This window comes from Linepithema humile, chromosome 3 (assembly GCF_040581485.1).
Source record: "Linepithema humile isolate Giens D197 chromosome 3, Lhum_UNIL_v1.0, whole genome shotgun sequence".
NCBI lineage: Eukaryota > Metazoa > Arthropoda > Insecta > Hymenoptera > Formicidae > Linepithema > Linepithema humile.
The window spans coordinates 14,787,445-14,814,988 of record NC_090130.1 but is presented as its reverse complement, the minus strand read 5'-3'; the positions used below and the strand labels follow the sequence as shown (position 1 = coordinate 14,814,988).

The window sequence follows — 27,544 nt, the reverse complement described above, 5'->3', positions numbered from 1 at the left end:
CACAATAAAGCTATGGAAGGATGGGGGATTTATCTCGCTCCGTACAAGCGGGGCAAAGGATTGAAGAGAAAAAAAAAAACGTCGAAAAAACGATAGAGATGCCCACGGGTGCCACCACCAATCTACAGTTGTTACAAATAGCGAAGCGTATGCGAATACCGTATTTCCGAGGTGTCTACATGCGTAACGCTTTACCCGACAAGATACATAAAAACGAGAGCGGTATCGTGAATTTGGACGATGTCGACGGGCCGGGCACGCATTGGGTGGCGTACGCCAAGAGAGGCGATCGCGCCGTATACTTTGACAGCTTTGGCAATTTGCAACCGCCGAAGGAGCTTACACGCTACCTCGGAGACACCGATACAACGATAACGTACAATCGCACGGTCTACCAGACGTACGATCAAACGATCTGTGGACAATTGTGTCTCCTGTTCCTCCAGAAAATAGATATAAAAATCGATCAGCCATCGATCGACATCAGTCGTCGATGGAATCTCGGCAATGTCGCTGACGCCCACTCTAAGCGGTAAAAGCAGCGTTCTCACGGTGGATTATTTTCCACCGATAGACTTGAGCGATGGGGACTACGAGCTCGGCCTAACCACGATGGAGACCTACAACACGATTCCGAACGTGACGGTAGCGAACAATAAATTTTATTTCGACGACAATGACGAAGAAATTACAATTCCCGAAGGATCGTACGAATTGGACGCCATTGCTTCTTATCTGAAACGCGCGATACTGCAAAAACGAGGAAAAAGTGAAGAGCAAGATTATCCATTGTCACTTCGTCCCAACGTTAATACCATGAAGAGTGAAATCATGTGCGCTTTTCGAATAAATTTCGCCAAACCGAATACCATCGGACCGCTGTTTGGATTTTCGACGGGTCGTATACTGGAACCGAGAAAGTTGCACGAATCAGATTCCTCGGTAAACATCGTCAACGTAAACATTATTCGAGTGGAATGCAGCATAACCACGGGTGCGTACGCCAACGACAGGTCGGTGCACACGATACACGAATTTTCACCGAACGTGCCTCCGGGATATAAAGTCTCGGAAACACCGGCGCAAATCATTTACCTTCCGGTCATCGCGAGGAGCGTTACCGATATCACCTTGCGTGTGGTGGATCAAGACGGACGATTGATCGATTTTCGCGGAGAGGAGATTACCATCAGACTGCACTTGCGGCGACGTGGTGCGAGGAAATGCTCGTGTTGAACGAACAGCGAGTGATTGAGAGAACAACGAAAATTGGGAAAACATCGCCATTCAAGAGGCTCAGTACGACGAACGTAAACTTTTTAAAATCGTTGGGATTCGTTGTGAGAAACGCTTAAAGAGATGGATATACTCGACATCGCTGACGAGCCCGTCTTCGACGAGCGTATCGTGAAATATGAGATGCACACGTACAATCCGTACGCTAACACGACGTTGGGACACAGCGACGAGATACGAATACCGATACAGCAACAGGATTTGTACACGTTACCGTGTGAGAGTTTTCTCTACGTTGAAGGAAAACTCGTTATGAATCCTACCGGTGAGAATAGAGATAACGTGTGTATAATGGGTAATAATTGTGTCGCGTTCATGTTTGATGAAATGCGATACGAGCTCGACGGAGTTGAAATCGATCGTAACAGAAACGTTGGAATAACGAGCACGATCAAAAACTATGTATCGCTGACGATGGAGAAGAGCAAGACGCTGAAATACGCATCGTGGAATCCGGATGGAAATCCGTTGCTCGATGGAAACTTTAATTTTTGCGTTCCGCTCAATACTCTTTTAGGATTCTGCGAGGACTACAAACGGATTGTAATCAACGCTCGTCACGAACTTGTATTGATACGATCGCGCAACGATAATAATTCTCTCGTTGGACGAGTCGGTACGAATCCGACGATCGAGCTACTCAAGATACAGTGGCGAATGCCTCACGTATCTCTGAGCGAAGTTAACAAGCTGTCTCTTCTTCGAACTTTGGAAAGCGGACGATATCTGAGCGTGTGCTTCCGTTCGTGGGATCTGTACGAGTTTCCTCTGCTGCAAAACACGACCAAGCATTCCTGGGCGGTCAAAGCTGCGACGCAATTGGAAAAACCGCGATACGTAATCTTTGCTCTCCAAACCGGTCGAAAAAACGTACTGTCTGAAAACGTTACGCAATTTGACGCTTGTAAACTCACCAATGTGAGACTGCATCTGAATTCAGATTTTTATCCGTACGACGACATGAATTTGGATTTCGACAAGAGTCGATACGCTATACTGTACAACATGTATGCGCGTTTCCGCAAAGCCTATTACGGACAGGACGATACGTATTTGGACATCGATGAATTCTCGAAAGCCGGTCCGTTCGTAGTCATAGATTGTTCGCGACAAAACGACTCTGTCAAGAGCGCCACCGTTGACGTGCGAATAGAATTTGATTGTAAGGAAAATATACCGGCCAACACCACCGCCTATTGTCTCATTATACACGATCGAATGGTTGAATATAATCCGCTGAACAACATTGTGCGCAGACTCGTGTGAAAAGTTATAAATTAGACGTGTGCGAATGGGAATGTCAGTTTTCCGACGGTCGACGACGATGTCGAACGTACCAATTTTCGTCGACTTGCAAGGTTACGCGTTCAACAACATTTTTATCGTGAAAGAGGTAGCGGTACTTCGCGATGGCGAAACGCTATCTCATTACGTATTTCGTGAACACGTACCGTGGTATCTGTTGACGAAATCGGAAAAATCGCTGGCGTGTTGGTTACGGATACACCACCACGGCTTCCGATGGGAAGATGGACACGTCTCGTACAGTCAGATGAAAAGTCTTATCAACAATGCCATTGGTACGGAACCGCCTCTGATATACGTGAAAGGACTCGAGAAGAAAAATTGGCTGTGCGAGATTTTGGAAGATGATGTAGAGATCGAAACGATCGATACGGATTACGAAGATATCGCACGCCTGACGAACTTGGATGTAATCGGAACCTTGCGCTGCGCGTATCACACGAGACATTGCGCTATGCGGAATGTTTGCAAATTGTACAAGTGGTGGTGGTTTGAGCGTAACAAACGTGTAAAACAACTATGATTTATTCTAATAAAATGATGTATATCACACTCGCATGACTTTTATTCAACCTTTTACCCGTTACATAATCCACCATGTAATATGACCTATCGCTTATATCGTACATCTTTCAGACATTTATTGAACGTATATTGAACGTCTATCGAACACCTATCGAACTATTTTTAACATCTATTGAACGTATATCGAACGCCTCTCGTACATCTTTGAACGTCTATCGTACGTCTATCGAACGTCTATCGTACATCTATTGAACATCTTTGAACGTCTATCGTACGTCTATCGAACGTCTATCGTACATCTATTGTACGTCTTTGAACGTCTCTCGTACGCCTCTCGTACGTCTATCGAACGTCTATTGTACGTCTTTGAATGTCTTTGAACGTCTCTCGTACGTCTATCGAACATCTATTGTACGTCTTTTAACGTTTATTACTACAGCGAAATTGACGTTTTTGCGTCGAGCTGTATATAAGGTGTGCGGAAGAGAGTAATTTATCAGTTCAAAGTGTGCACGCGGTGGAGAAAAAAAGTATAGAAAATGGAGCGTGATCAGAATAGAAAAAATTCCGAATACGAGAAGTGTAAGGATTGCGGAGTGTACCACAAGCCGATAGCTGTGGTCGAGCCTCGTCCGAGGACGACTCAAGCGCCTCCCCCCGTTCCCCCTCGTAATCGTGAAAGGCGTTAGAGGCGCAGTTGAAACAATTTTTAACATTTATCATACATTAATTTAACTTATCATGATTGTAATACATCCTTGTAAGATAAGTATTCACGTGTGTCGTACGTATCTTTTGTTTTTGCAGCAGTAGTTTGTAAATAATAGTAATACATCCTCGTGAGAGAAGAATTTCATGGGTGTCAAACTCATTATATGGAGTCGCTATGATATCTCTTATGAGATTTGTTTATGCCGCGGTAGTTTATACTAAATCTATCGATTGATATTCGGTTACTCGGGAGAAGAATTATGTTTCAAAATTATAAATTTGGAGTATGTTTGAAAAGATAACCCCCCCCGTAGAGCGGTCACATAGATTTGCACCACATCTATGATTGTAATACATCCTTGTAAGATAAGTATTCACGTGTGTCGTACGTATCTTTTGTTTTTGCAGCAGTAGTTTGTAAATAATAGTAATACATCCTCGTGAGAGAAGAATTTCATGGTTGTCAAACTCATTATATGGAGTCGCTATGATATCTCTTATGAGATTTGTTTATGCCGCGGTAGTTTATACTAAATCTATCGACTGATATTCGGTTACTCGGGAGAAGAATTATGTTTCAAAATTATAAATTTGGAGTATGTTTGAAAAGATAACCCCCGTAGAGCGGTCACATAGATTTGCACCACATCTAAGGGACGTACTATAAAAATGCTTCGGAGGTTGGGACCGTCACAAGTCTCCTACAGTTCACGAGTTTGTGAGTAACAGTTTGTGATTTAAAAAAAAAAATGGCACAATTATATACAATTGAACTACAAGAGATCGAGCAGTTGATGAGGGCTGTGACGGATCGGATCGCCGTCCTGCACGGTGCGGTGCATCATTTTGAAGAGGCGACGAGAAATGTGCAGCAACAACACGTGCTGCACAATTTTCGAATTGAATATGATGTGCATGGGCGTGAAAACGGAGTGATACTAACATCGCTGTAAGTATTGCTATTTAATATTACGTATGACAGATTTAATCTTCATCGTATATTATTTTGTTTTTATTTTGCTTACAGGCAGGATATACGGGTACACTTGCTAACGGTGTACCGCTCATTTGATATTTTGACAACACAATTCCATCAAATGGAAAGCGATGTGGCGCGCACCGCTGACGTATTGAGAGCGGTGAGAGAGGCGCATTTTGCTGACGATGATGTACAACCGTAAGTATTACATTCGATAAGTATCACACTTAATATTTTCAGATTATTAATAGAATTTTTCTGTTTCAGATGATGGTCCCACGATTTTTTTATTATATTATTATAGTTTTTATTATATTATTATAGTTTTTTTTATTATTATAGTTTTTATTTTATTTCACACACACACACACACACACACACACACACACACACACACATATGTATAGTACACACTTTTTAAATAAATATTATATTTTTTATAAATATATTATTGTATTTTTTTTTGCCTCCTCCTATCCTTGTGTTATACTATATTATAATATTATATACTACTTGAAATTAATTTTTTATAAATATATTATTGTATTTTTTTTGCCTCCTCATATCCTTGTGTTATACTATATTATAATATTATATACTACTTGAAATTAATTTTTTTTAATAAATGTTATATTTTTTTGTCTTATCCCATCCTTGTGTTATACTATATTATAATATTATAATATTATAATATTATATACTACTTGAAATTAATTTTTAATAAATGTTATATTTAATAATATTATATTTAATTATATTATATTTAATTATTAACTTTATAATTATTTGTTACAATTAAAAGGGAAAAATGATAGTCACCGGTTCGCTCGTTTCCTTCTATCATGTAGTGTAACATGACGCGCGCGCTTATCTCGCAGTAGGATAGGTCAGTGAATATGATGTGGTACAGGAAAGATGGTATAATAAAAATTAATTTAATGTTAAATAATATTTATTAAACAGATACATCTAATAAATACATTATGATAGTGAAAATATTTTAACAATAAAGCATGTGATATGCTAGAATTATTGCGATCCAAAGACCTGAGCTAACAGCTCACAATCGATTATATCATTCTTATCGAACGATTCGCTCTCACGTATCACCGCGATGGGGTCCTTCGCACCGCTCGCGATTTTTCGAAAGTGTGCGAACTTGGTGTCGACCATACCAGTGACGTTGTTCAACGATTGAGCGATATGATCCACACAATACTCGAGAGCGATTATGTTACATACGGTGTTGTGTGACATTACTAAACACACTGTTGATGTTTCCAGACGCAGTACTTTTAGATTGTTTATCTTTCCAAACCGTAGCGTGACATGTTCGATGGTTTGAGACGGTGCTTCGTTCGCATCATTGTTAAAGAAATGGTGGATGGCGTGTCGTTGGTCCAGGACGATCTTCCACATGTTGTATGTAAAATGTATCTCTTTGCCATGGTTGTCACCGAGAGCGATTTCTATGTGGCTCGGCGTAGAAACATTGATTCCAATATCCAGATATTTATAACCGGTTTTTGTCAACGGGTATCTTCTAGCTAAAATTCTGGGAGGCGTGATCATGCTTCCATCGATACTTGTCGAATTACTTTTATTTCTGTGGATAAAAGCTTGTATAAGTTTGAAATGTAACAATAGCAGTAAGTTTAAAAGTGTAAATAGTAATAGAGTCAACTTACACGTTGGGTGAGAATTTCCGCTTCTTCGCATCCACACCTTGCTGTTTGTCAGCCGGATTACTCATAGTTGTCTGTTGTACGGTAGAAAACATCGTTGCTATAATTCAGATGAAGCGTTGCAGCGATGTAGTGATTGTCCAAATGGTTTCGGATAACTGATGGTTCCTATTTTTTTTCCGCGAGCTTTTTATACCCGCTCGTCGCACACGACACTAATTAAAAATATCGATGATGTCACGCAAATTGAAATCTGGCAACATGGCGCCTAAAGTGGCTGCCTAAGGGCCTATGATCTAAAAATAGCGATGATGTCACGCTAAAACCTGCACGAACCTGCAAAGGATATAAACAATTCTCGGAACTATAAATCATTTTTGTATAAACAATCCTTATCTCTCTATGACTCATGCTTATATAAACAATCCTTATCTTTTCCAGGAATTTATGTAATCCGATACCTTCCCCGCACCTCCCCCTCACCTCCCTCGTCACCCCCTCCACTCCAAAAGTGCTGACGCAGTGTAATCCGATACCCTTTGTATAAACAATCCTTATCTCTATATGACTCATGTTTATATAAACAATCCTTATCTTATCTCTTCCAGGAATCCTTATATAAACAATCCTTATCTTATCTTTTCCAGGAATTTATGTAATCCGATACCTTCCCCACACCTCCCCCTCACCTCCCTCGTCACCCCCTCCACTCCGTAATTACCCCCTCCCCTCAACCTCTTCCCCCTGTAATCCAATACCTTCCCCTCTCCCCCGCACCTCCCTCGTCTCCCCCTCCACTCCAAATTTACCCCCTCTCCTCCAAAACGATGACGTCATTACCCCCTCCCCTCCAAAACGATGACGTCATTACCCCCTCCCCTCCAAAACGATGACGTCATTACCCCCTCCCCTCCAAAACGATGACGTCATTACCCCCTCCCCTCCAAAACGATGACGTCATTACCCCCCTCCCCTCAACCTCTCCCCCCCTTCACCCGCGCACCCCCTCAGATGCCTGAGTTAGAACCCGTGTTGCTATACTACTTCGGGTACGCTCTATCGGGGTGATATTTTCAACTTCCGGTTTTAATTGAAAGTAGGCTATCCAGACCGGAAATCAATTTTTAAATGGCACGTGGTATTTTTGGTAAATATTTACATAAGGTCAGCACCTCCAAAAGTCAATGACCTTGACATATGTTGTATGTCAAAGTCCCCCCCGAATAACAATCAAAGGGTTTTAGCCGTCGCTCGTTGTTTATTAAAAATGAAACCGTGTAAGCTTTTTCGGGCGCGGTATAGCTCGCCGGAATCCGGGTTCGTTCGATTGGGGGTACGCCAAGAAGAACTCACGTTTAAGAGAGATGATAGTAAATTAATATGTTTATTGAAATAATAAGCTTGATGATTGTGTGTACATGTGATGTATGTAGTGTGTGAAGTGTATGATTGCGATGTGGATTCTGTATAGGAATAAATGTACTCCGTATGATTTATATAAATGCGTGAGTGAATAAAGGCGATGTGAATCTGTATAAACGTTTGAACATATGACGGCGAGGTATGATTCGTCTACGCGTGACGTGAAGCGTCTTGGTGCGATCGGCGGAATGATTAGCGCAAGCACATACGATCGAGTCGTAGCGGTTGGCACGACGGAGCGCCTGTCGGCGGGTGCGTTCGTAGAAGTGTCGCGAGTTCGTTCGATAGTCGATCGATACGGGTCGCTCGGCGGCGCGGATTGGTCGATGCGGTTTTACCTGCCGGATGAATTTTAACTTCAAAATCCCGGTGCACGGAAACGCGATATTTGGATTGGGAAGCCGAGTACGCTCGGCGGGTACACGAGAACGCTCGTGTCTTAAGAGGTGAGGAGCCGAATACGCTCGGCGGGTATACGAGAACGCTCGTATCAGAGGCTTGAAGCCGAGCACGCTCGACGGAAGTACGAGAACGCTCGTACGAAGGTGGATTTAGAGCGGCGGTCCGGCTGGGTACACGGAAATGCCCGTGCACGAAGATCGGTGCCTGGAAGAGCCAAGTACGCTCGGCGGGTATACGAGAACGCTCGTATGCAGAGGAAAGAATACCGAGAACGCTCGGCGGTACACGAGAACGCTCGTGTGTTTAGAAAAAGGCATAGAAGCCGAGTACGCTCGGCGGGCTACGAGAACGCGTAGAGGGAGGTTCGCTGTCTAGCAACGAACAGGATCTGGTGAAATAGACGTACAGCCGGGCCTCTTTTATACTCGGCTGGCGGCCGACTGACTTCGGATCGGCAAGCATCGGCGGTTTCGGCGGCGGGCCCCCACTAAGCGGAATTCGGAACGGTCGGATGTGGGGGTCCGTTCGGCGATTGACCGCCGTTGTTTATTACAAAGTCTTATTGGCGCTCGATGTGCCCTTGGTGGGCTACGGACGATGGACGGTCCGTAGCCGTAACGATGCAGCTTGCGGGCTGCACCGTTACAAAAAGTTATTAAAAAACATTTATTGGATACATCATTGTACACTTTTCACGCAAAGCAAGATTTCACATGGGTTTACAAATTTCTACGCAAAGCGAGATTCAATCCAGATTCTATGTATAGTTTTTTAATGGTGAAGCCCCCTCCCCCTCCCCCCCCGTAGGAAGGAAGGGGCGGAACACACTGCCTCTACGCATACACTTTCCACGCAAAGTCAGATTCCACATCGGTTTACAACTGAAAGTTAAAAACCTTGCGTGAAAGTTGCAAACCTATGTAGAACCTCGCTTCGCGTGGATAGTGTATACGTGGAGGCAGTGTCTTCCGCCCCCCTCCCCTTTCGGGGAAGCTCCACTACCAAAAAACTAGACACATAAGTTTGGATTAAATCTCGCTTTGCGTGGAAACCTTTTGATTGTTACTCGGGAATATGTCCTTGACAACATATGTCGAGATCATTGACTTTTGAAGGTACTGACCTTATGTAAATATTTACCGTATTTTTTATCGCAGATTCGAATTCTATATGAAAAAATACGAAACTATTGTTTGAAATATTTTCTCCCATAGGCCGCCGAAATGTGGCGCGTGCGGCTGAATGAAGTGCCAGGAAATGACATTATTGGCAGTTTCCTTCATGATGCAATGCTGAAATTCTTCCTTGTTGAAAAGATCGTATAATTCCTTTAGTTCGCGGTTTGCTCCAACAAAATTCGTCCCGTTATCCGAGAAGATGCTTGATGGTTTTCCTCTTCGGCCCATGAATCGTTTAAGAGCGTTCAAAAAACCTTCGCTACTCAGGTCGGATACCAGTTCGATGTAAACCGCCTTCGTGGCCATGCAAATAAATATGCATATCCATGCCTTTGATGTTTTTGCGTTACGGCGCTTACCTTCCTTTATTAATACTGGGCCACAATAATCAACTCCAACGTTATCAAAAGGACGTGACGAAGTAACCCTTGCTGAAGGAAGGTTGCCCATAATAGTTTTAGAGGCTCGAGGCCTCGCCTTGAAACAAACGACGCATTCGTGGACTACCTTACGTACCATTCTTCGGCCTCCTAAAGGCCAATACTGCGACCTCACAAACGCCAACGTAAGCTGCGGTCCCGCGTGTAAGGCTCTTTCGTGCTCATGCTTAATGATCAATCTCGTAAGTCGGTGATGCGCTGGCAAAATAGGTTGATGCTTTGCTGAGTATGATAGTTCCGAGTTCTTTAGACGACCACCTACTCTTATTAAGAGACCCTCGTTTATGAATGCATTTAAACTGAGCAAACGATTGTTTCCTTGATCAATGCTCCCTTTTTTGATGTCTTCAATCTCTCTTTGAAATGCTATCCGCTGAATCTGTTTGATGAGACGTTTTCTAGCTACTTCAAGTTCTTGCGCCGTGATTGGGCCAAGATTTCTTTGATCCATCTTAGCTCTTAAATTGTGTGTAAAACGCAGACACAGTGAGACTGTTCTTGTCAATCGAGCATACGACGAAAATCTCTCTATTATATCGAACTCATCCAGCGTTGTAGAAACAGCGATTACTGTCTTTCTTTGGTCAGGTAGCTCTTCCGAATCTAAGTCTGGTCATATAAATTTGGACCATTGTGATTCATTACTGCGCAACCAACTGGGTCCGTTCCATCACAGTTCCGATATTTTGAGGACCTCTGAGCATGCTCCCCGCGATAGAATATCGGCCGGGTTGTCAGCAGTTCCCACATGACGCCAGTCCTCAACTTGTGTGCGTTCCTGAATCTCTCCTATCCAATTAGCCACAAACGTGTTGAATCTGCGGCTTGGAGACTTTATCCAACCGAGGACTATCGTTGAGTCTGTCCAACAGCAAGTCTGATGTATCTCTAAGTCCAAAATTGGAATTATCTTGTCAATTAGCTGTGCTAGCAATTGAGCGCCACACAACTCCAGCCTGGGTATGCTTATTGATTTTAGTGGTGCGATCCTTGACTTTGCGCATAACAGATTTACTTGATGAGTTCCGTTTTGATCACTGACGCGCATATATATACATGCTCCGTACGCTTCTTGACTCGCATCACAAAAGCCGTGTAATTTAACTCGCATTATTGCATGTACAGCCGCAACCTTGCATGGTATCCGAAACTCATTTAGTTGCATTATCTGAGACTTGTACCTGGTCCAATCTGTGTGTAATTCAAAGGGTAATGATTCGTCCCAATTTACTTGCAAGTTCCACAGTCTTTGAATAATTAATTTAGCTAATATAACTATCGGCCCTAGGAAGCCCAATGGGTCAAATATTCGCGAAATGACTGCCATTATGATTCTTTTAGTAACTCGTTGATTCTGCTTCATGTCGACGGATATTTTGTACTGAAACATATCTTCTACGGGATTCCAATGAATGCCTAGTGTTTTAAGAACACCTCCCTTGTCCAGCGATCTGGTCAAGCCTGCGGAATTAGCTGGTACATCCTCTATGAGCGTTCGTTCGTTGGAAGCCCATTTTCGCAGTATGAATCCACCCTCGGCTAAAAGCTTCATAGTTTCGTTGCGTATTTGCAATGCGCGCTTCATCGAATTTGCTCCCGTAATCAGATCATCCACATAGAAATCTCTTAGCACAATCTGTGATTCAATTGGGTATTTCTCCTTCTTCATCCTGGCCAGTGTTTGGATTGCATTGATCGCAAGGAACGATGCCGGTTCAGTGCCGTAGGTTAGCGTTAATAACTCGAACTCTTTCAACCGCTCCCTTGGATCGCCTCGCCAGATTATGCGTTGTAGTGGTACCTGCTCTTCATCCACCCATACCTGGCGGTACATCTTTGTTATATCTGCAATCAAAACATACTTGAATATCTTACGACAATTGATAGCAGATCTTGCTGTAACGTGGGACCGACTAAAAGCGTGTCATTGAGGGAGACACCGGATGCTGTCTTGCAGGAGGCGTCAAACACCACCCTCAACTTAGTTGTAGAATTTTCTTCCTTAATGACGCAGCGGTGGGGTAAGTAATAGTGCGGCATCGCTGTTGTATTCGCAGTCGTGACTTCTCTCATGTGTCCTAATAGTTTGTATTTATTCATAAATTCTACGTATCTTCTCTTAATTTCCGGCTGACGTTCGAGTCGTCTTTCCAGTCCCTTGAAACGAGATATCGCCGTATCCTTAGACGGTCCAAGACGCGCCATTTCTTTGCGCTTAATTGGGAGCTTGGCGACAAATTTACCTTCCGCGTTTCGTTTAAAATTCTCTTCAAAATGCCTTAACCATTTTCGTTCTTTATGCGACATTTCTTGATTCCGCGCGCCATGCTCGATTTTCCAAAACCGTTTTATATTTTGATTTAATTCTTCGTTTGTAGCCAGAGTGCATGCTGTTGTTGCTGAGCAAGACCTTGTTTGAATTCCACCCGCTACAATCCAGCCCAAATGCGTTTTTTGCCAGCACGGCTGACTCTCCATTTTCTTTATTTGTCCTACGCACATGAAATCCCAAAACACTTCAACCCCTAAGAGCATGTCGATTCTTGACGATTCCATAAAGTCGGGATCCGCCAAAGTGATTTCTGATGGGATTTAAACATATTCTCGCTTTATAGAAGTGGCTGGCAGATCCTGTGTTATTTTCCGAAGCACTAGGCAATTAAGGTCTACCTTGAATCCATTAAAACGAGACTGCATGCATATCTTGACAGAGCTGTGCGTGTCAGTCCCTGCGCCACCAACACCGCTGATTGGAACGCAGCTATAAAACTGCCTCAACCCGAGCCTTTTCACTAGGTCGATCGTCACAAAATTTGACTGAGATCCGCTATCTAGAAGTGCTCGACACGAATGCAGACTTCTCTTGGCGTTCTTGACTTGGATGATTGCCATTGACAACAAGAATTGATGTCCTTCTTTACAGGCTATATGATTCACGCTGGCGGCTGACGGTTCTGGATTTGGACGAGAGCTTGATGCGTCATTTTCCACATTCTCGACCTGCTTGTTTGACTCGATGTGAATTAGTGTATTATGTCTTTTGTTACACTTTTTGCACGATCCGGCGGTGCACTGTTTTGCTCTATGCTCAGTAGATTTCAGACAGTTTAGGCAAAACTTGCGTTCCTTTACTTCTTGTAGCCTTTTGTCGCCGGACAGCGCGATGAACTTGTCACAACGGAAAATTGGATGATCTCCTTTACAAAAGATGCATGGCGTTTTAGTGACCGCTACATGGGCGGTCGTAGCTTTCTTCGTGCCGCCTTTGTCAAACTTACTGGGACACGCTGCGATCTGCGGTTTCCTATCGACGGCTTCTAACGCTCGGCATTGCTGAGATAAGAATTCGATCAATTCCTTAAACGTTGGAACATTGGCACTCTTTAGGCTGGTCTCCCATTCCTTGTTCGTGATAGGTGCCAGCTTGCTGGTGACCACGTGAATAAGAAGGTCATCCCAATGATCCGTGCGACGTTTTAGAACCTTAAGGGCCCGTAAATGCTTCAAAATTGTGTCTAAAAGCTGCCGAAGCTCCGTGTGACTTTCTCTTGATAATATTGGCATATCAAAAATGGTTTTGATATGCTTCTGCACAATGACTCGTTGATTGTCATATCTCTCATTTAACATCTCCCATGCTTCAATGTAGTTTTCAACCGACAATTCGAGCACTGATGATAGCAGCCGCCTCGCTCTTGAGAGATGCCTTGAGGTACTGCATTTTCTGAATAGCCGGCACTATGGCGTTTTCATGAATTATTAACATGAATGCGTCACGAAACGGTCTCCAGTCTTCATAGGCGCCTGAAAATGAAGGAAGATCAATCCTTAGTAATCTCACGTTCATATTTGGCACCGGGACGTTGTCGCGTATGTTTTGCAGCGCTCCGAAAGGATTAGGTCCAAGCATGGCTTCATTTGCAGCCGCCCTTGTAATGAGCTCTTCTAGTTTTGCGTCTACCTCAAAATATTTATCCTCGAAGATACGCCGCTCTTCATTATGCGCGACCTCATGCTCTTCAGTGGCTTCCAACATTTCGATTCGTGATTGAACATCTTCAAAGATCTGCCAACACTCTCTCAATTTCATCTGTCTCTGTCGCAACTCCGAGACTGATACTTGTCTGTCGCCTAACTCTTCGACGAAAGTTCTTGCACGTGTGCAAGCCGCCTTTGCTTGCTTTCTTTTTGCCTTTGCTGCAATGTGTGCATCCTCGTTGTCCGGCATATTACTACCTTTATTTGCTTACAAGGTGATATTAATATGCTGAAGAATCGTGATAAGGAATAAAAAATGTTTGCGGAAGGAAGTTGGAGACTCACCTGAAATTTGTCGAACAATGCCAATCTGCAAACTCCCTTGTTATGTCCACTGCCCCTTGCTTGGGCCTGTCCGTATAGCCGGGTCTACAATGAGTCGGTAGTCGGTAGTCGGTAGTCTTAAGTCACAATTGGTGAGTGGAAAGCGAGTCTACAACGAGTCGGAAGAGTAGTCGGTAAGTCGTAATCGGTCAGTCGGTAGAGTTGGCCAATAGCTAACTTTAACGACACCGACTACCGATTTTCTTACGACTGGCCAATCAAACGCCCCGACGTTCTAGGCATGCATGCCTCACGTGTTTATGTGTGTTATCAATGTGTGTTTATCAAAATGAATCTGGACGACCTAGAGATAATTAAAATTGTGCATAATTAAAATTGTGCCTATAATATTAAGTAAATTGGCTATTAGTTTATGCTAGAAAACATGAGCAAAATAAAGCAATTCAAATTACTAACCTGTTCTCGGTTTGATTAAAGCAGCACCCACTTGCTCTCAACAATGTTTTTTATCTATATTTTTATATGTTTTCACATTTTTTGCGTACAGGCAAGAATTTGCCTCCATTGCACCAGAACCAGATGGAATATACTCCATTCGTTTGCGATGGGCTCGCACAAACATTGTACGTAAGTTGTCCCAACGTTTCTGTACAGCTTCGCCTATAATATTAAGTAAATTGGCTATTAGTTTATGCTAGAAAACATGAGCAAAATAAAGCAATTCAAATTACTAGAGATAATTAAAATTGTGCATAATTAAAATTGTGCCTATAATATTAAGTAAATTGGCTATTAGTTTATGCTAGAAAACATGAGCAAAATAAAGCAATTCAAATTACTAACCTGTTCTCGGTTTGATTAAAGCAGCACCCACTTGCTCTCAACAATGTTTTTTATCTATATTTTTATATGTTTTCACATTTTTTGCGTACAGGCAAGAATTTGCCTCCATTGCACCAGAACCAGATGGAATATACTCCATTCGTTTGCGATGGGCTCGCACAAACATTGTACGTAAGTTGTCCCAACGTTTCTGTACAGCTTCGCCTATAATATTAAGTAAATTGGCTATTAGTTTATGCTAGAAAACATGAGCAAAATAAAGCAATTCAAATTACTAGAGATAATTAAAATTGTGCATAATTAAAATTGTGCCTATAATATTAAGTAAATTGGCTATTAGTTTATGCTAGAAAACATGAGCAAAATAAAGCAATTCAAATTACTAACCTGTTCTCGGTTTGATTAAAGCAGCACCCACTTGCTCTCAACAATGTTTTTTATCTATATTTTTATATGTTTTCACATTTTTTGCGTGCAGGCAAATTCTTGCCTGTACGCAAAAAATGTGAAAACATATAAAAATATAGATAAAAAACATTGTTGAGAGCAAGTGGGTGCTGCTTTAATCAAACCGAGAACAGGTTAGTAATTTGAATTGCTTTATTTTGCTCATGTTTTCTAGCATAAACTAATAGCCAATTTACTTAATATTATAGGCACAATTTTAATTATGCACAATTTTAATTATCTCTAGTAATTTGAATTGCTTTATTTTGCTCATGTTTTCTAGCATAAACTAATAGCCAATTTACTTAATATTATAGGCGAAGCTGTACAGAAACGTTGGGACAACTTACGTACAATGTTTGTGCGAGCCCATCGCAAACGAATGGAGTATATTCCATCTGGTTCTGGTGCAATGGAGGGTCCAGATGAGAGCAATGGGATAGATTTTGCTTATTACGTGGACATGAGCTTTCTTATTCCTCATTACAAGCCTCGAATGTAAGTTGAAACAATGAACATCTTTTCTTATGTACAGCACAAAACTTAATCAACGTATCTAACTTTCTCATGCATTTTAATATGCAGGATTTGTTCGAACATGAAGGCTCCTATCTCCATTCAAATACCCTCATCCACTTCACCATCAGCTGTAGCTGAAGAGTCTGCATCAATCATTACTCTTCCAACTAATTCGACTTGGAACCTAGATCTTACAGATTCCATAAGTATTGTAGGTAAGTCTCAGGTGTCATTGGGTATGTCCAATATATTCTAGGGCATCAGTCATGTAATTTTTTCCTAAGAATAAAATGAATAAATGAAAGCTTTCACGTGAATTCAACAATTTTATTCGTCAAATTAACATAAAACTTTTTACTTTCGCATTTCCGCTCCTCGAAAAAAAGTACATGACTGATTCCCAGATTGGGAAATATCATTTTAATATGTCTCGTTTTGCAGATAATGATGACAGCTGCTCTCTACCGTCAATGTCCACAAAATCTCCATCACCTACTTTGTCTCCAACATCTTCGCCAACGCCTGTAAATAAAATTTTACAAAAGAATTTAAAGCAAGTCGTGCCATTTTTTTTCCATCTATCAAGGCGATGAATTCCAAAAATACATCAGAATCAGAATCAGGATTTTCTGGCACATCTGTTGCCAGTAAATTCAAACACAAAGCGAATACCAAAGTTGTCATACCTCCAAGTGACATTTCCTTTAAACGAAAGAAGAATGCCATGGATGGTTTCCTTGGAGAGACTGCAAAAATGATGGACAGAATGGCTTCTACTGTTGAGACAGTAGTCTCAAGCCGAAGAACTAAAACGTCATCACTTCCTCAAGATAATGAACTTACATCACTATCAGTGACAATTGCTTACGTAATGCAAGATGTGCCAAAAACGAAAAGAAGATTGTGTTTGGTTAAAATTCTTCAAATAATTGAAGAATTTGTAGAATAATATTTCCTTATGTATCATGTTTTTTTATTTTTATTTTTATATACGTTACATTAATTATACGTATAAGAAACTACTGTACTGTATGAAAATTTAATGAAAATTTAATTATTTTTGTGTTTGAAGTTTCCAATTTAATTTTCTTACATAAGTTTATGTATTGGTATATACAGTCATGCACATAATTGTGTATTAACCTGGATTAAATTTTAGTAAAAACTGTGATACAATGATATTTACTTATGTATTATTATTTTTATTTTTAATTTTATATGTGTTACATTTATTATAGTATAATAGTATTATAATATAACAAACTACTGTATAACAAACTACTGTACTATATGCAATGTAAAAAATTTTATTATTTTTTTTGAAGTTTCCAGTTTAATTTTCTTACATAAGTTTATGTATTGTTATGTTATGTGCAATCATACACATATTTATGTATCAACCTGGGTTACATTTTAGTAAAAATTGTAATACACAATGTTAAAAAGTTTGTGATAACTAACTATAGCTTTATACCTATTGTAATTATTGAAGCATTTCTTAATTAACAATAAATTTCAATTAAAGAGTTATGGTTTTTTATATTTTTTTAAATCCTGAATAATATTTATATTATGAGTTGTAATTTTTATTAGATTACTTTTAATGTATATACCCCAGATAGCAAGTTGCCCGCAAGTTGCTATTAATTTGCTTGAAATTGCTTTATTAAAGTTGCCTTCAATATTGAGGAAAGCGGCTTCCGATTTTGTCTATTGGATTGTCGATTTTTATTGCTAGGAACAGTTACAAGCAACTTGATGGCAACAGTTGCCTTCTTACGAATCAGTCATATAATAGATTGTTGGAAATCATATGGCAACATGACGGAAATAGTTTCCACCTAAAATCTTAATTCCATTAGTTGCTAATAATCTGACGATAATTTGAAGGAAACCGTTGCCGTTAAAAAAAGACTCATCTGAGACATTGATTGTGTATCATGCAATATATATAGTGAAAATTACTAAAATGAGCAAATTTATTAATGTATCTGTGATTTGAGAGTCAATTCTGTATCATGAAATGTAGTGAAAATTACAGAAATAAAAAAAATTACTAAAAAAAAAATTTACTAAAAAGTATATAATCTTATTGTTTAATAAGTAATAAAATTGCTTACTTTTTGTAATTTTTACTACATTGCATGAATACAGAATACAAAATCGACTCCTAAATTACAGATGCATTCATTGCATACAGATGCATAAATTTGCTCATTTTTGTAATTTTTATTATGTTGCATGACACAATCAATATCCTGGTAAGATTTTGGTAGGCTATCAAGGTCATGCTTCACAATAATTAACCATAATTATATAATTGGATTCAAAAGTTTATTTAAAAAGTATCTTTTCAACATTCTTTTAGAATTTTCTTTATTAATGATTGCCCATATTCTGGGAAAATAAAATTTTTATAGCTATTATATATTTTATTGCTACCCAATTAAATAATAAGTGTCCTTACAAAATTAAATTAGACTTTCCAAACACTTTACAAAAAAAACAACACACTTATTGGCCAATCCAACACTATATAAATGAATATTTGTATCTACGCATTTTTTATATAAAATATATTTATGAAAATAAGAATGCACGTTAACAACATAAAAGAAACCGAAAATAAGAATGCACGTTAACAACATAAAAAAAACCGAAAAGATAACTTTAAGATAAAGATAACTTTATGAATCATTTGATGAGTGCTCATTTTCATCGCTATCATTTTCTACGTCTGTAACGTTATGTTCATTTTCTGAATTTCTATTATCCCTGTCGTTATCATCATTTTCTGAATTTCTATTATCCCCGTCGTTATCATCATTATATAATGCATCTGCAGTTGCCTGCAAATTTCTCCGATTTCCTTGTACACCTGGATGTCTACCTCTGGCATTCCGGAATCGTTGTTTGGCAATTTTCAAGGATGCGACGATATTTTTTTGGAATTCTTCTCTGGTTGGTTTAGGATAATACCTATTTGACGCTACGGCTTCTGAAAAATAATCAATATTATAATCAATATTGTACACACAGTGGACTAACAAATATACACAAATATACATACGGTAAATCGCTTGACATAAAATTGTATTATAGAATGGGAATTTAATATCATTAATTCCCCACCATGTCATTTGTCCGGCTACTTGCATCGTTAAAGCTTCTTTTATACATTGATGCACGCTATCTTTTAATGTTATGCAGTTTAAAAATTTAAAGTACTGTACCTATAAACATACAAATTATTGCAATAAAAGTAAAAAAGGTTAATCAATAAAGAGATAAGTTAGTTACATGCTATTTAATATTCTGAATTATGTATATGTGTAAAAGAATAATTCCGCAAACGTTTCGATCTGTAATAAAGTTATTTTCGAATACGATGATAGTCATTTAGAAAATAAACATTAAAAATAAATAAATACAATATTAATTAAGACTGATTCTAACAAGATTAACGATTCAAAACTGTCGAGGTATAAAACAAATTCTGAAGATATACAAATTATTACATAATATAAATTGAAATATACATCTATAAAGCAATTTCTTATGTGTATATTAAATATGAATTAATTTAATATTTACAACTTCTTCATAAACGGCGTTATCCTTTGTAAACATTTGTATTGCTTCTATTGTCGAAAATGGAAGAATTCGCGGCTTTGTAGGAATTGTATTAATAACGTTGCAATCGATTTTTCGCTCTATTGTATTCAATCGTTCATTTGTTCTTCTGAAATTAATTGATTATAATTAGTAATATTAATAAACAATGTGTGTGAAAATACTAAGATAAATATTTAACGGTAATAGTCCATCTAATTGTTTTAATGTGTGATTAATATTTCATATTCATCAAAACTTTTAAATAGATTGAATGAAACAAGTATATGTTTTTCTGAGAACAAAAATCAAAAATATTATAGATTATAAGAAGTTTCAAATTGAGAAATGTTTAAAAAAAAATTATATATATAACGTAGTAAACATATTAATAAAGTATAATTAGAAGCATATATTCTGAAACCAATCAATGATATCAAAACGATAATAATGTTCAAAATATGTTAGTTATTCTTGCATTCCTTTATTTAGAATCATTCAGAATAAAAAAAGAATATTTCATTACTTATTTAGTCATATTGTTTCAAATATATTTTACAAATTTTTGCTCAGAAGCAAACTTGTAACGTTTAAAAATTTTTATGAACTATTTATTAAAAACTTTTAGAGAGAAAGTAAATATATATTATTCAAAACAGAGTTATTATCTATTTTCAATTTTAGTTAAAATAAGAAAATATATACGTACTGCATTTTATGCTGTAAGTCGCGAAGTATTTCAATTACTTGCGATATTTCATTTTTTTCTCTTGCTATTGGTGCATTATTTTCCAATTGTATTTGATGTGATGGTATAACTTTTTGAAGTGGTTCAATTGATACGGTATTTCCCAATTCTTGTATGTGATATGATTCTTGCACTAATGAATTTGCATTTTCAACATTTGATACAGGTTGACAACATGGTTGTAAATTGTGTAGCAACTGCATCTCATTCTCCAAAGGAATACTATGTGGATAAATGGGTGATGATGTAATATTTTCCGAAACTTCTTTATGTTGTATGTTATTCTTCATTAAATTTCTGTTTAATTCTTGAGTTATATGATGAAAACTGTTTCCATTAATGCCAGATTGTTGTGGTGATATACTTGTTGCATTATTCGCTTTAAATGATTGAAAGTTGTTAATAGTCTGTTGCTGTGCATTTTCTGTAAAATTGTCTGTTGCATTTTGTCCAGTATTATTAGAAACATTTTGTCCAGTAAGAGGTATTGGGTGATATGGTAATCGATGTTTTTGATTATACGTTAGTGTGTATGGAGTATTTTGATAGGTCTTATCAGACATAATGCGTACCCTTGTACAGTTTGAATCCTTATTGAAATTAGAATTACACGGCACATTTTCATTATTCATAACATTATGGATATCTTGTAAAGTAGATGAAACTTTTTTCTTTGCTTTTTCTTCATTAATATACTTAGATTTTTTTTTAACCTTCACTCCTTCTTCGCTCGAAGTAGTTTCGAATCGATGTGGTTTTTTACATAATCTTTTTGGACGATGTATGGATCTAAAAACAAGACAAAAATAATCTAAACATTAATATTGTCAACATAAACATAAAATAGTAATAATACTTTTTCTGTAACAGTAACTGTAATTGTAAAAAATTCCCACAATATTTTAATAAGCACAATATTTTGAGCGCAATATTCATCACGCTATACAGGGTGTCAATTAAGTCCCGGGACGGCTGAATATTTTCTCATGTAAGGTATTTTTGAAAAAGGTCAAGGTCATTTCTGAAGTAATTTTCAACGAGGAATTCAACGGTGACCTTCAATTTGACCTTGAGCTTGACCTTCAAGGTCATTTTAAGGTTAGGTTAGGTTTTTTAAATAGAAACCCCTATTTTTGATTTCAAAATCTAATAGCTGGTGTCAAGAGCTTTTCAAAACACTATAATAAAGTTATTTTTCATTAAGTACTTTTCGAGTTATGAGGCTTGTAAATTACAGTATTTTGACATAAAATACAAAATATCTTGTAAAACATTTAATTTTTGGGAATCTTACTTTAATACTTTTATGCATAAAATAATAAGACGAATCAATTGGTATAAAGAAAACACATAGTTGCTTTCAAGAAAAAATATGTAGTTTGCAACATGCAACTGCATACTTTTTCTTGAAAGCAACTATGTGTTTTCTTTATACCAATTGATTCGTCTTATTATTTTATGCATAAAAGTATTAAAGTAAGATTCCCAAAAATTAAATGTTTTACAAGATATTTTGTATTTTATGTCAAAATACTGTAATTTACAAGCCTCATAACTCGAAAAGTACTTAATGAAAAATAACTTCATTATAGTGTTTTGAAAAGCTCTTGACACCAGCTATTAGATTTTGGAATCAAAAATAGGGGTTTCTATTTAAAAAACCTAACCTAACCTTGAAATGACCTTGAAGGTCAAGCTCAAGGTCAAATTGAAGGTCACCGTTGAATTCCTCGTTGAAAATTACTTCAGAAATGACCTTGACCTTTTTCAAAAATACCTTACATGAGAAAATATTCAGCCGTCCCGGGACTTAATTGACACCCTGTATAAAGATTTGAACAAGCAACATGTATCAAATTCTTGCGAAATAAGTTTGTTAACGACGTGAAAATACATACATGAAAAGTATAAAATGTACATACACACATATACAATTACCTTTAAATATTTTAAGATGATCGATGTGATATGTGATGTGACAATTTTTTTATGCAAAAAATGTTTATAATCACTTTTGATAACAAAGTTTATTGTTATTTACATAAATACCATACTTTATAATTATATATATATATATATATATATATATATATAATTAATATATTATTATATATTATTATATATATTATTGATAATATATATTATTATTATATATATTATTATTATATATTATTGATAATCAATAAAAAAAGAAAATTTTTCTTTATTTTATAGCATTACTGCAACGATAAATTCGTCTTTTATTATATTATCTTGTATTACTTCATTATTAGAAAGACAACTAAAATAAGGCATTTTAAAACATTTAGCTTTGATATTTTTTAATGGAATAATATCATAATCATGAGCTAATCTAGAACACTTGTAAATACCGACGGAGGATGAGTTGATGCCAATATTGTTAAAATCTGTTACTCGTAGAAATTTTTTAATAACAATAAAAAAATTATTTTCACATTGTAAAATATTTTTTACGCAACATATATTTGAGTCTGATAAAATACAACAATCGTCTTGTTGACTAATACCAATTGTAATATCCAAAGTTTTTAAAAATTTGTACTGGTCATACATCCTAGAATTATTGTCAGCATAAGGTAATGGACCCTGCTCGTGTTTTTTCCACACTTTTATATAATCATTTTGTACAATAGACTTCCTTTTGCATTGTTCTTGCTCCGCACGCCTTGCAGCAATTTGTTGTAAGGAAAGATGTGGTTTTCTACACATTCTTTTGAAATTAATTATGCTGTTTTCATAAGGAAATGCTGAATAACTATCTAAAGGGCCAAATCGAAGTACATCTTCGATTAAATGTAGAATTCCATGTATATTGTATGATAAAAAAGTTGGGCCATAAATGTCTTCAGAAAGCAACACAAATTTCTTTATAGCTATTTCAGAAAAAACTAGATTTCTATTTGTATTATATACCGACGAAACAAGAATGCGCATGGAAATATGGAAAAGTAAAAAATGATTATATACGTAATCTTTAATAACTCCTTTAAAACATACTATTCCAACATATAACATAATTTGACGCCACTGGGTGGCTTTAAATTGGTCACAGTCAACAAGCGATTCAACACGGCGTGCAAATTCTCGTGGACAATATTTCGATAGAACCTTCAACCGATTTGAAATAATTTCGATTTGAATTCCCGATAATTTAGTATTTTTCGTATAAGTCCCGCGTAACCATGTCAAAGTTAATTTTTTCATTACTCCTAGACAACACAGATGCATATATTCAAAGACAACATCTTTAACCATATTGAAAGATAAATAAGATAATGGACTTGAGCCTTTATGATGCTCCTGATCTATTTGTTGTTTGTATTCTTCATTTGTGCGTTGTGTATGCTCAACACCTCTAAGTACCATATATCTTCCAATACTAAACCCGTTAACTGTGCATTTTGAGCATGGACTGGAAGAACAGTGACCTTTATGTCCTAAAATAAATGCTCTAGCTGGCGCATCTGCGATAAAGCATCGTAATTTTATTAAGAATTTTTTATTTTTAAAGATAATTCCACCTTCATTAAAAATTTCATGTAAATCGGAGTTACAATACTGGAAAAACTCTTCTGCACTGTTAGGTTTTTTTGGACCTTTATATATGCCTACAGTTTCTGGAATAGATTTTGGAATATTAGCAATTCTGCATTGAATTGGCCAAATATCATGTTTCCCACTTTTATATAATTTTGCACCATCCGTACTAATATCAATTTCGAGAATTTCGGGAATCAATAACAAATTTACATATTCAAGGGTTTGAGCCAGACATTTCTTTACCCCAATATGTAAATATTCTCCTGGCTCAATTTTATATAAAATTGAACGAATGTGTGGTGTGAAGAGCAATGTTCGGATATCTTTGGGTAAAAATGTTAAGCAACTATGACTTCTTAAAACTGTTAAAATACGGTTACCCAAAATGTGATTTGCATCAACTAGAACAGCTGCTAAGTTTTTCTGAAAAATTACTTTATTATTTGTATTCATAACTTTAATCCTATCTACATTGTTTATACATGAATGAAGAGAATATTTATTTGCAGCAAGTTGTGCAATCGGAGCAAAAATTTCTTGTACAAAATAATTTTCGTTGCAGTCTTCAAAATTTTGAGGTTTTATAATATATTCTTTAACATTTTGAGATTCTATATTTTCAGCAAAGTTTTCAAGCGAAATATTTACAGGACTACTATCTATCAAAAGTGATTTTTTAACACTAATTGCTTTTTTTATCATTTGTTTCTGATAGGCTAATCTTAACCTTTGTTGCCTTTTTGATACAGCATGAAGAGACTTGTAGTAGCGCGAATTGTTAGTTTCCAATTGAATTTGCTTCATTTTTAAATTTGAATTAGATCCAGATTATTTACACTGCGAAAAAATTAAAATAAATAGGTACATGTAATTAACATACAACTTCTTGTTCAGTGAATGCATATAAATTGTTGTATAACTTTAGGAACGAAATTTAAGCGCATAATCTTTTATATTGTAATATTTTCTATTATATAATGAAAGTTTTAAAATAGAAAAGTGCAAAAAAGTTTCCAAGCATAGAACTAAACCACATAAAATAAAGTTTTTATTCAATAAAGTCATTGTATTACAATGTGACTTTATTACCAATGCTTTAATAAAAATGTTTGAATCTTTTATTCATACTACTGGACATTTAGATGTATCACTAAAAATCAAAATACAATGAATCATATTGGAAACTCACTTCGCTGGTATTCTAGTAATCAAACAGCTACGATATATAAAGTTTATATAAAAAAAATATCGAAGAACATGTATGTACATACATGCGTGCAGGAAGAAACAGAAGAAGAATAGAAACAATTAAATAGTGCAAGATTAATTTGATAAATTATAAATAATTAAAATTTCTTTAAATGTATTTTTCTCATTAATTAAGTTTATGCAAATATGCACTACTTTAAAATGTTCCACATATGCATCAGTTTAAAATTAAAAAGTTTTTAAGATTATTGATTGAAAAATTGACATTGAGTATACTAACAGAACAGAATTTGTAATGTGTTATTTCAATTTTGTAATATAAATACATATACAAATAATTAAATATTTAATTTTTTAAATAAAATAATTATCAAATAATTACCACTAAATTTACTTATATAAAGATTCTGTTCTATTAGATCTTTTGTTAATCTTTAATCCAAATTTCATAAAAATCCATTGAAATTTGTCATATAAAATACATTCTCTTCCTAGAGTATATTTTTCATGCATTTAATCAATATAAAAATGTTTGTTTAGATACTTAAGTCTAAGTTTTTAAATTAAAATCACTTTTTATATGCAATATGATAAAAAATATTATAAATAAAATAAAATAGTATGATAAATATGATAAACATAAAATAGAAAATTTAAACATTTTTTAATTCCATGCAACTAAATTTTCACTTTAATGATACAGTCTTTTTAGAAACAAAGATTGATTATTTTAAAATATGACTCTTTCATTTGGCTCCATTTATAAAATATGTTGCTATAATAAAGTTTGAATAAATATTTCTTATTGTTATTTGTTTTACATTGTTCAAGTAACACATGTAACAAAAAATTTAATGAAACAGTCTAAATTTTTTAATAATCTGTATTTAATTTTAACACTATTATTACTTTAAGATTCAATGTTTCTTTTGAAATATTTATGAATATAATTTAGAAGATATACAAAATCTTTAACAATAACATATTTTAACTAATAATGGGCTCTTTTTATAAAATAATTTTAATTACAGAGCAGTATATTAAGAGTTAAAAGCTAGAACTCAAATACATTAATGTTTTATTTTAATTTTTATTAATTAATTTATATTAATTAATTTGTATTTGCAAGTAATTTTAATTTTTATTAATTAATTTGTATTAATTTGTTAAATTGAGCACCAAGATCTAGCTTAGACTCTTAATACACTACTTCATAATTTAAATTACTAAACTTTTAATCAATATATACACAAGTAAAAAGAGTAAGAGAATCAATCTTTCAAATATCTTTTCTAAAAATTACTCACTATTTTCGACTGAAGCAAAATTGAAATACAAATTTTTTTTGCTACTTTATTCATTTATTCTCCTCATTGTAATTTCAATTTTTTCATCGACAATAATTGAATGTTGTCTAATATTTTAAATATTTTCGTAGATTCTACCAATTACTTTTAATTTGTAATCAATTAATCCAAAAACATAATATAGAGCAAAATAAATAAAATATTTCAACTAAATATTATTTCATAACATTTAATGCAATTTAATATAATTTAATAAAAAGAATTAATAGTGCAAAAATACTGTCGTAGTGAAAGTTTATAGAAAATTTTTTTGAATGTGAATTATAATGTACAATATATTTATACTTACCGCATCGCAGTAAAACTTTTTTCGAGAAATGATATCAAAAAACGACAATGCTAAATTTATATCTATTATATAGTATATTATACATATATAGTAGTAAATAAACTGTGATACACTGCCAATTTTAAATCTGAAATTATTTAAAATAAATGCACAATTAACATATAAAATATTATTTAATAATCAATCCTACGGAAAATATGTGATTTACTTACATTATTCGCACTGATTATTCTTAGAGTTAGAGGTTATTGTGCGTCTTGCGACGTAGTAGTGTACTGCCGAGTCAGACTTTGTTATTCTTCTTTCTTCTAATGATATCTGCTCTCAAAATGAGAGTCCTCAACATTTCACGTATTAAATACACATAGAAGACACAATTGTGCCGAAATTGTTAAAATGTTGTATAATAAAGAACAGCGAGAAACGGATTACGCACGTGCACGCACGCGAGACCGGAAGAAACAATGCTGCCAACGATCTGGGCTGCGGGCGGCAACGCGCACATCATGCCGCCCGCAGCCAATAACGCGCTCTTTTTAGTCCAAATGTAAAAATTAATATCTTGCTTATTATTGCTCAAATCGCAAAACTATAAAGGATTTTTCTACTCGGTTTAACCCACTCTACCTGTATAAGAAAGGTGTTTCATCATGTCGGGGACACTCTGTATATATGTATAGATA

The 27,544-nt window shown here is 36.0% G+C and overlaps 8 protein-coding genes and 2 long non-coding RNA genes across 13 annotated transcripts; 2 read left to right on the top strand and 8 right to left on the bottom strand.

Annotated features, from left to right (window-relative positions):
- The first annotated feature begins 3,613 nt into the window (after nucleotides 1-3,613).
- Nucleotides 3,614-5,669, top strand: LOC136998492 (uncharacterized). Its single transcript, XM_067351162.1, has 3 exons — nucleotides 3,614-4,786; nucleotides 4,865-5,014; nucleotides 5,084-5,669. Exons 1-3 carry the CDS (start codon nucleotides 4,587-4,589, stop codon nucleotides 5,085-5,087), a joined length of 354 nt encoding a protein of 117 aa, XP_067207263.1. The 5' UTR covers nucleotides 3,614-4,586; the 3' UTR covers nucleotides 5,088-5,669.
- LOC136998491 (uncharacterized) lies at nucleotides 5,099-7,239 on the bottom strand. The gene is made up of 2 exons (XM_067351161.1): nucleotides 6,505-7,239; nucleotides 5,099-6,422 (listed from the first exon to the last, which is right to left on the bottom strand). Exons 1-2 carry the CDS (start codon nucleotides 6,594-6,596, stop codon nucleotides 5,846-5,848), a joined length of 669 nt encoding a protein of 222 aa, XP_067207262.1. The 5' UTR covers nucleotides 6,597-7,239; the 3' UTR covers nucleotides 5,099-5,845.
- A 2,252-nt stretch (nucleotides 7,240-9,491) lies between these two features.
- LOC136998974 (uncharacterized) lies at nucleotides 9,492-10,394 on the bottom strand. The gene has a single exon (XM_067352364.1). It carries the CDS (start codon nucleotides 10,392-10,394, stop codon nucleotides 9,492-9,494), a length of 903 nt encoding a protein of 300 aa, XP_067208465.1.
- Nucleotides 10,395-10,613: 219 nt separating this feature from the next.
- LOC136996859 (uncharacterized) lies at nucleotides 10,614-11,777 on the bottom strand. Its single transcript, XM_067352363.1, has one exon. The coding sequence runs from the start codon at nucleotides 11,775-11,777 to the stop codon at nucleotides 10,614-10,616; it is 1,164 nt and encodes a 387-aa protein (XP_067208464.1).
- Nucleotides 11,778-11,794: 17 nt separating this feature from the next.
- On the bottom strand, nucleotides 11,795-12,499 carry LOC105677018 (uncharacterized). The gene has a single exon (XM_012375303.2). The coding sequence runs from the start codon at nucleotides 12,497-12,499 to the stop codon at nucleotides 11,795-11,797; it is 705 nt and encodes a 234-aa protein (XP_012230726.2).
- A 36-nt stretch (nucleotides 12,500-12,535) lies between these two features.
- On the bottom strand, nucleotides 12,536-13,573 carry LOC136998973 (uncharacterized). Its single transcript, XM_067352362.1, has one exon. The coding sequence runs from the start codon at nucleotides 13,571-13,573 to the stop codon at nucleotides 12,536-12,538; it is 1,038 nt and encodes a 345-aa protein (XP_067208463.1).
- Nucleotides 13,574-13,595: 22 nt separating this feature from the next.
- Nucleotides 13,596-14,171, bottom strand: LOC105677023 (uncharacterized). The gene has a single exon (XM_012375316.1). It carries the CDS (start codon nucleotides 14,169-14,171, stop codon nucleotides 13,596-13,598), a length of 576 nt encoding a protein of 191 aa, XP_012230739.1.
- A 309-nt stretch (nucleotides 14,172-14,480) lies between these two features.
- Nucleotides 14,481-15,595, bottom strand: LOC105677040 (uncharacterized). Its single transcript, XR_010889463.1, has 3 exons — nucleotides 15,110-15,595; nucleotides 14,723-14,926; nucleotides 14,481-14,609 (listed from the first exon to the last, which is right to left on the bottom strand). It is a non-coding gene; the product is annotated as an uncharacterized lncRNA (long non-coding RNA).
- On the top strand, nucleotides 15,596-17,345 carry LOC105677034 (uncharacterized). Its single transcript, XR_010889462.1, has 3 exons — nucleotides 15,596-16,054; nucleotides 16,142-16,290; nucleotides 16,517-17,345. It is a non-coding gene; the product is annotated as an uncharacterized lncRNA (long non-coding RNA).
- Nucleotides 17,346-18,387: 1,042 nt separating this feature from the next.
- Nucleotides 18,388-27,512, bottom strand: LOC136999050 (uncharacterized). Of its 4 annotated transcripts, XR_010889461.1 has the most exons (9): nucleotides 27,074-27,512; nucleotides 26,862-26,988; nucleotides 24,724-24,833; nucleotides 22,374-22,446; nucleotides 21,008-21,224; nucleotides 20,397-20,568; nucleotides 19,670-19,817; nucleotides 19,146-19,308; nucleotides 18,388-19,073 (listed from the first exon to the last, which is right to left on the bottom strand). XR_010889461.1 is itself a non-coding variant. In XM_067352448.1 (6 exons), the coding sequence occupies exons 3-6, from the start codon at nucleotides 20,723-20,725 to the stop codon at nucleotides 18,763-18,765; spliced, it is 951 nt and encodes a 316-aa protein (XP_067208549.1). In that variant the 5' UTR covers nucleotides 20,726-20,814; nucleotides 21,008-21,224; nucleotides 22,374-22,446; the 3' UTR covers nucleotides 18,388-18,762. The 4 variants fall into 4 exon arrangements, 3 of the variants coding, with proteins under 3 accessions (XP_067208549.1, XP_067208550.1, XP_067208548.1); XM_067352448.1 differs by lacking the exons at nucleotides 24,724-24,833; nucleotides 26,862-26,988; nucleotides 27,074-27,512 and having other exon boundaries at nucleotides 20,397-20,814; XM_067352449.1 differs by lacking the exons at nucleotides 24,724-24,833; nucleotides 26,862-26,988; nucleotides 27,074-27,512 and having other exon boundaries at nucleotides 20,397-20,657.
- Between the last annotated feature and the right edge of the window lie 32 nt (nucleotides 27,513-27,544).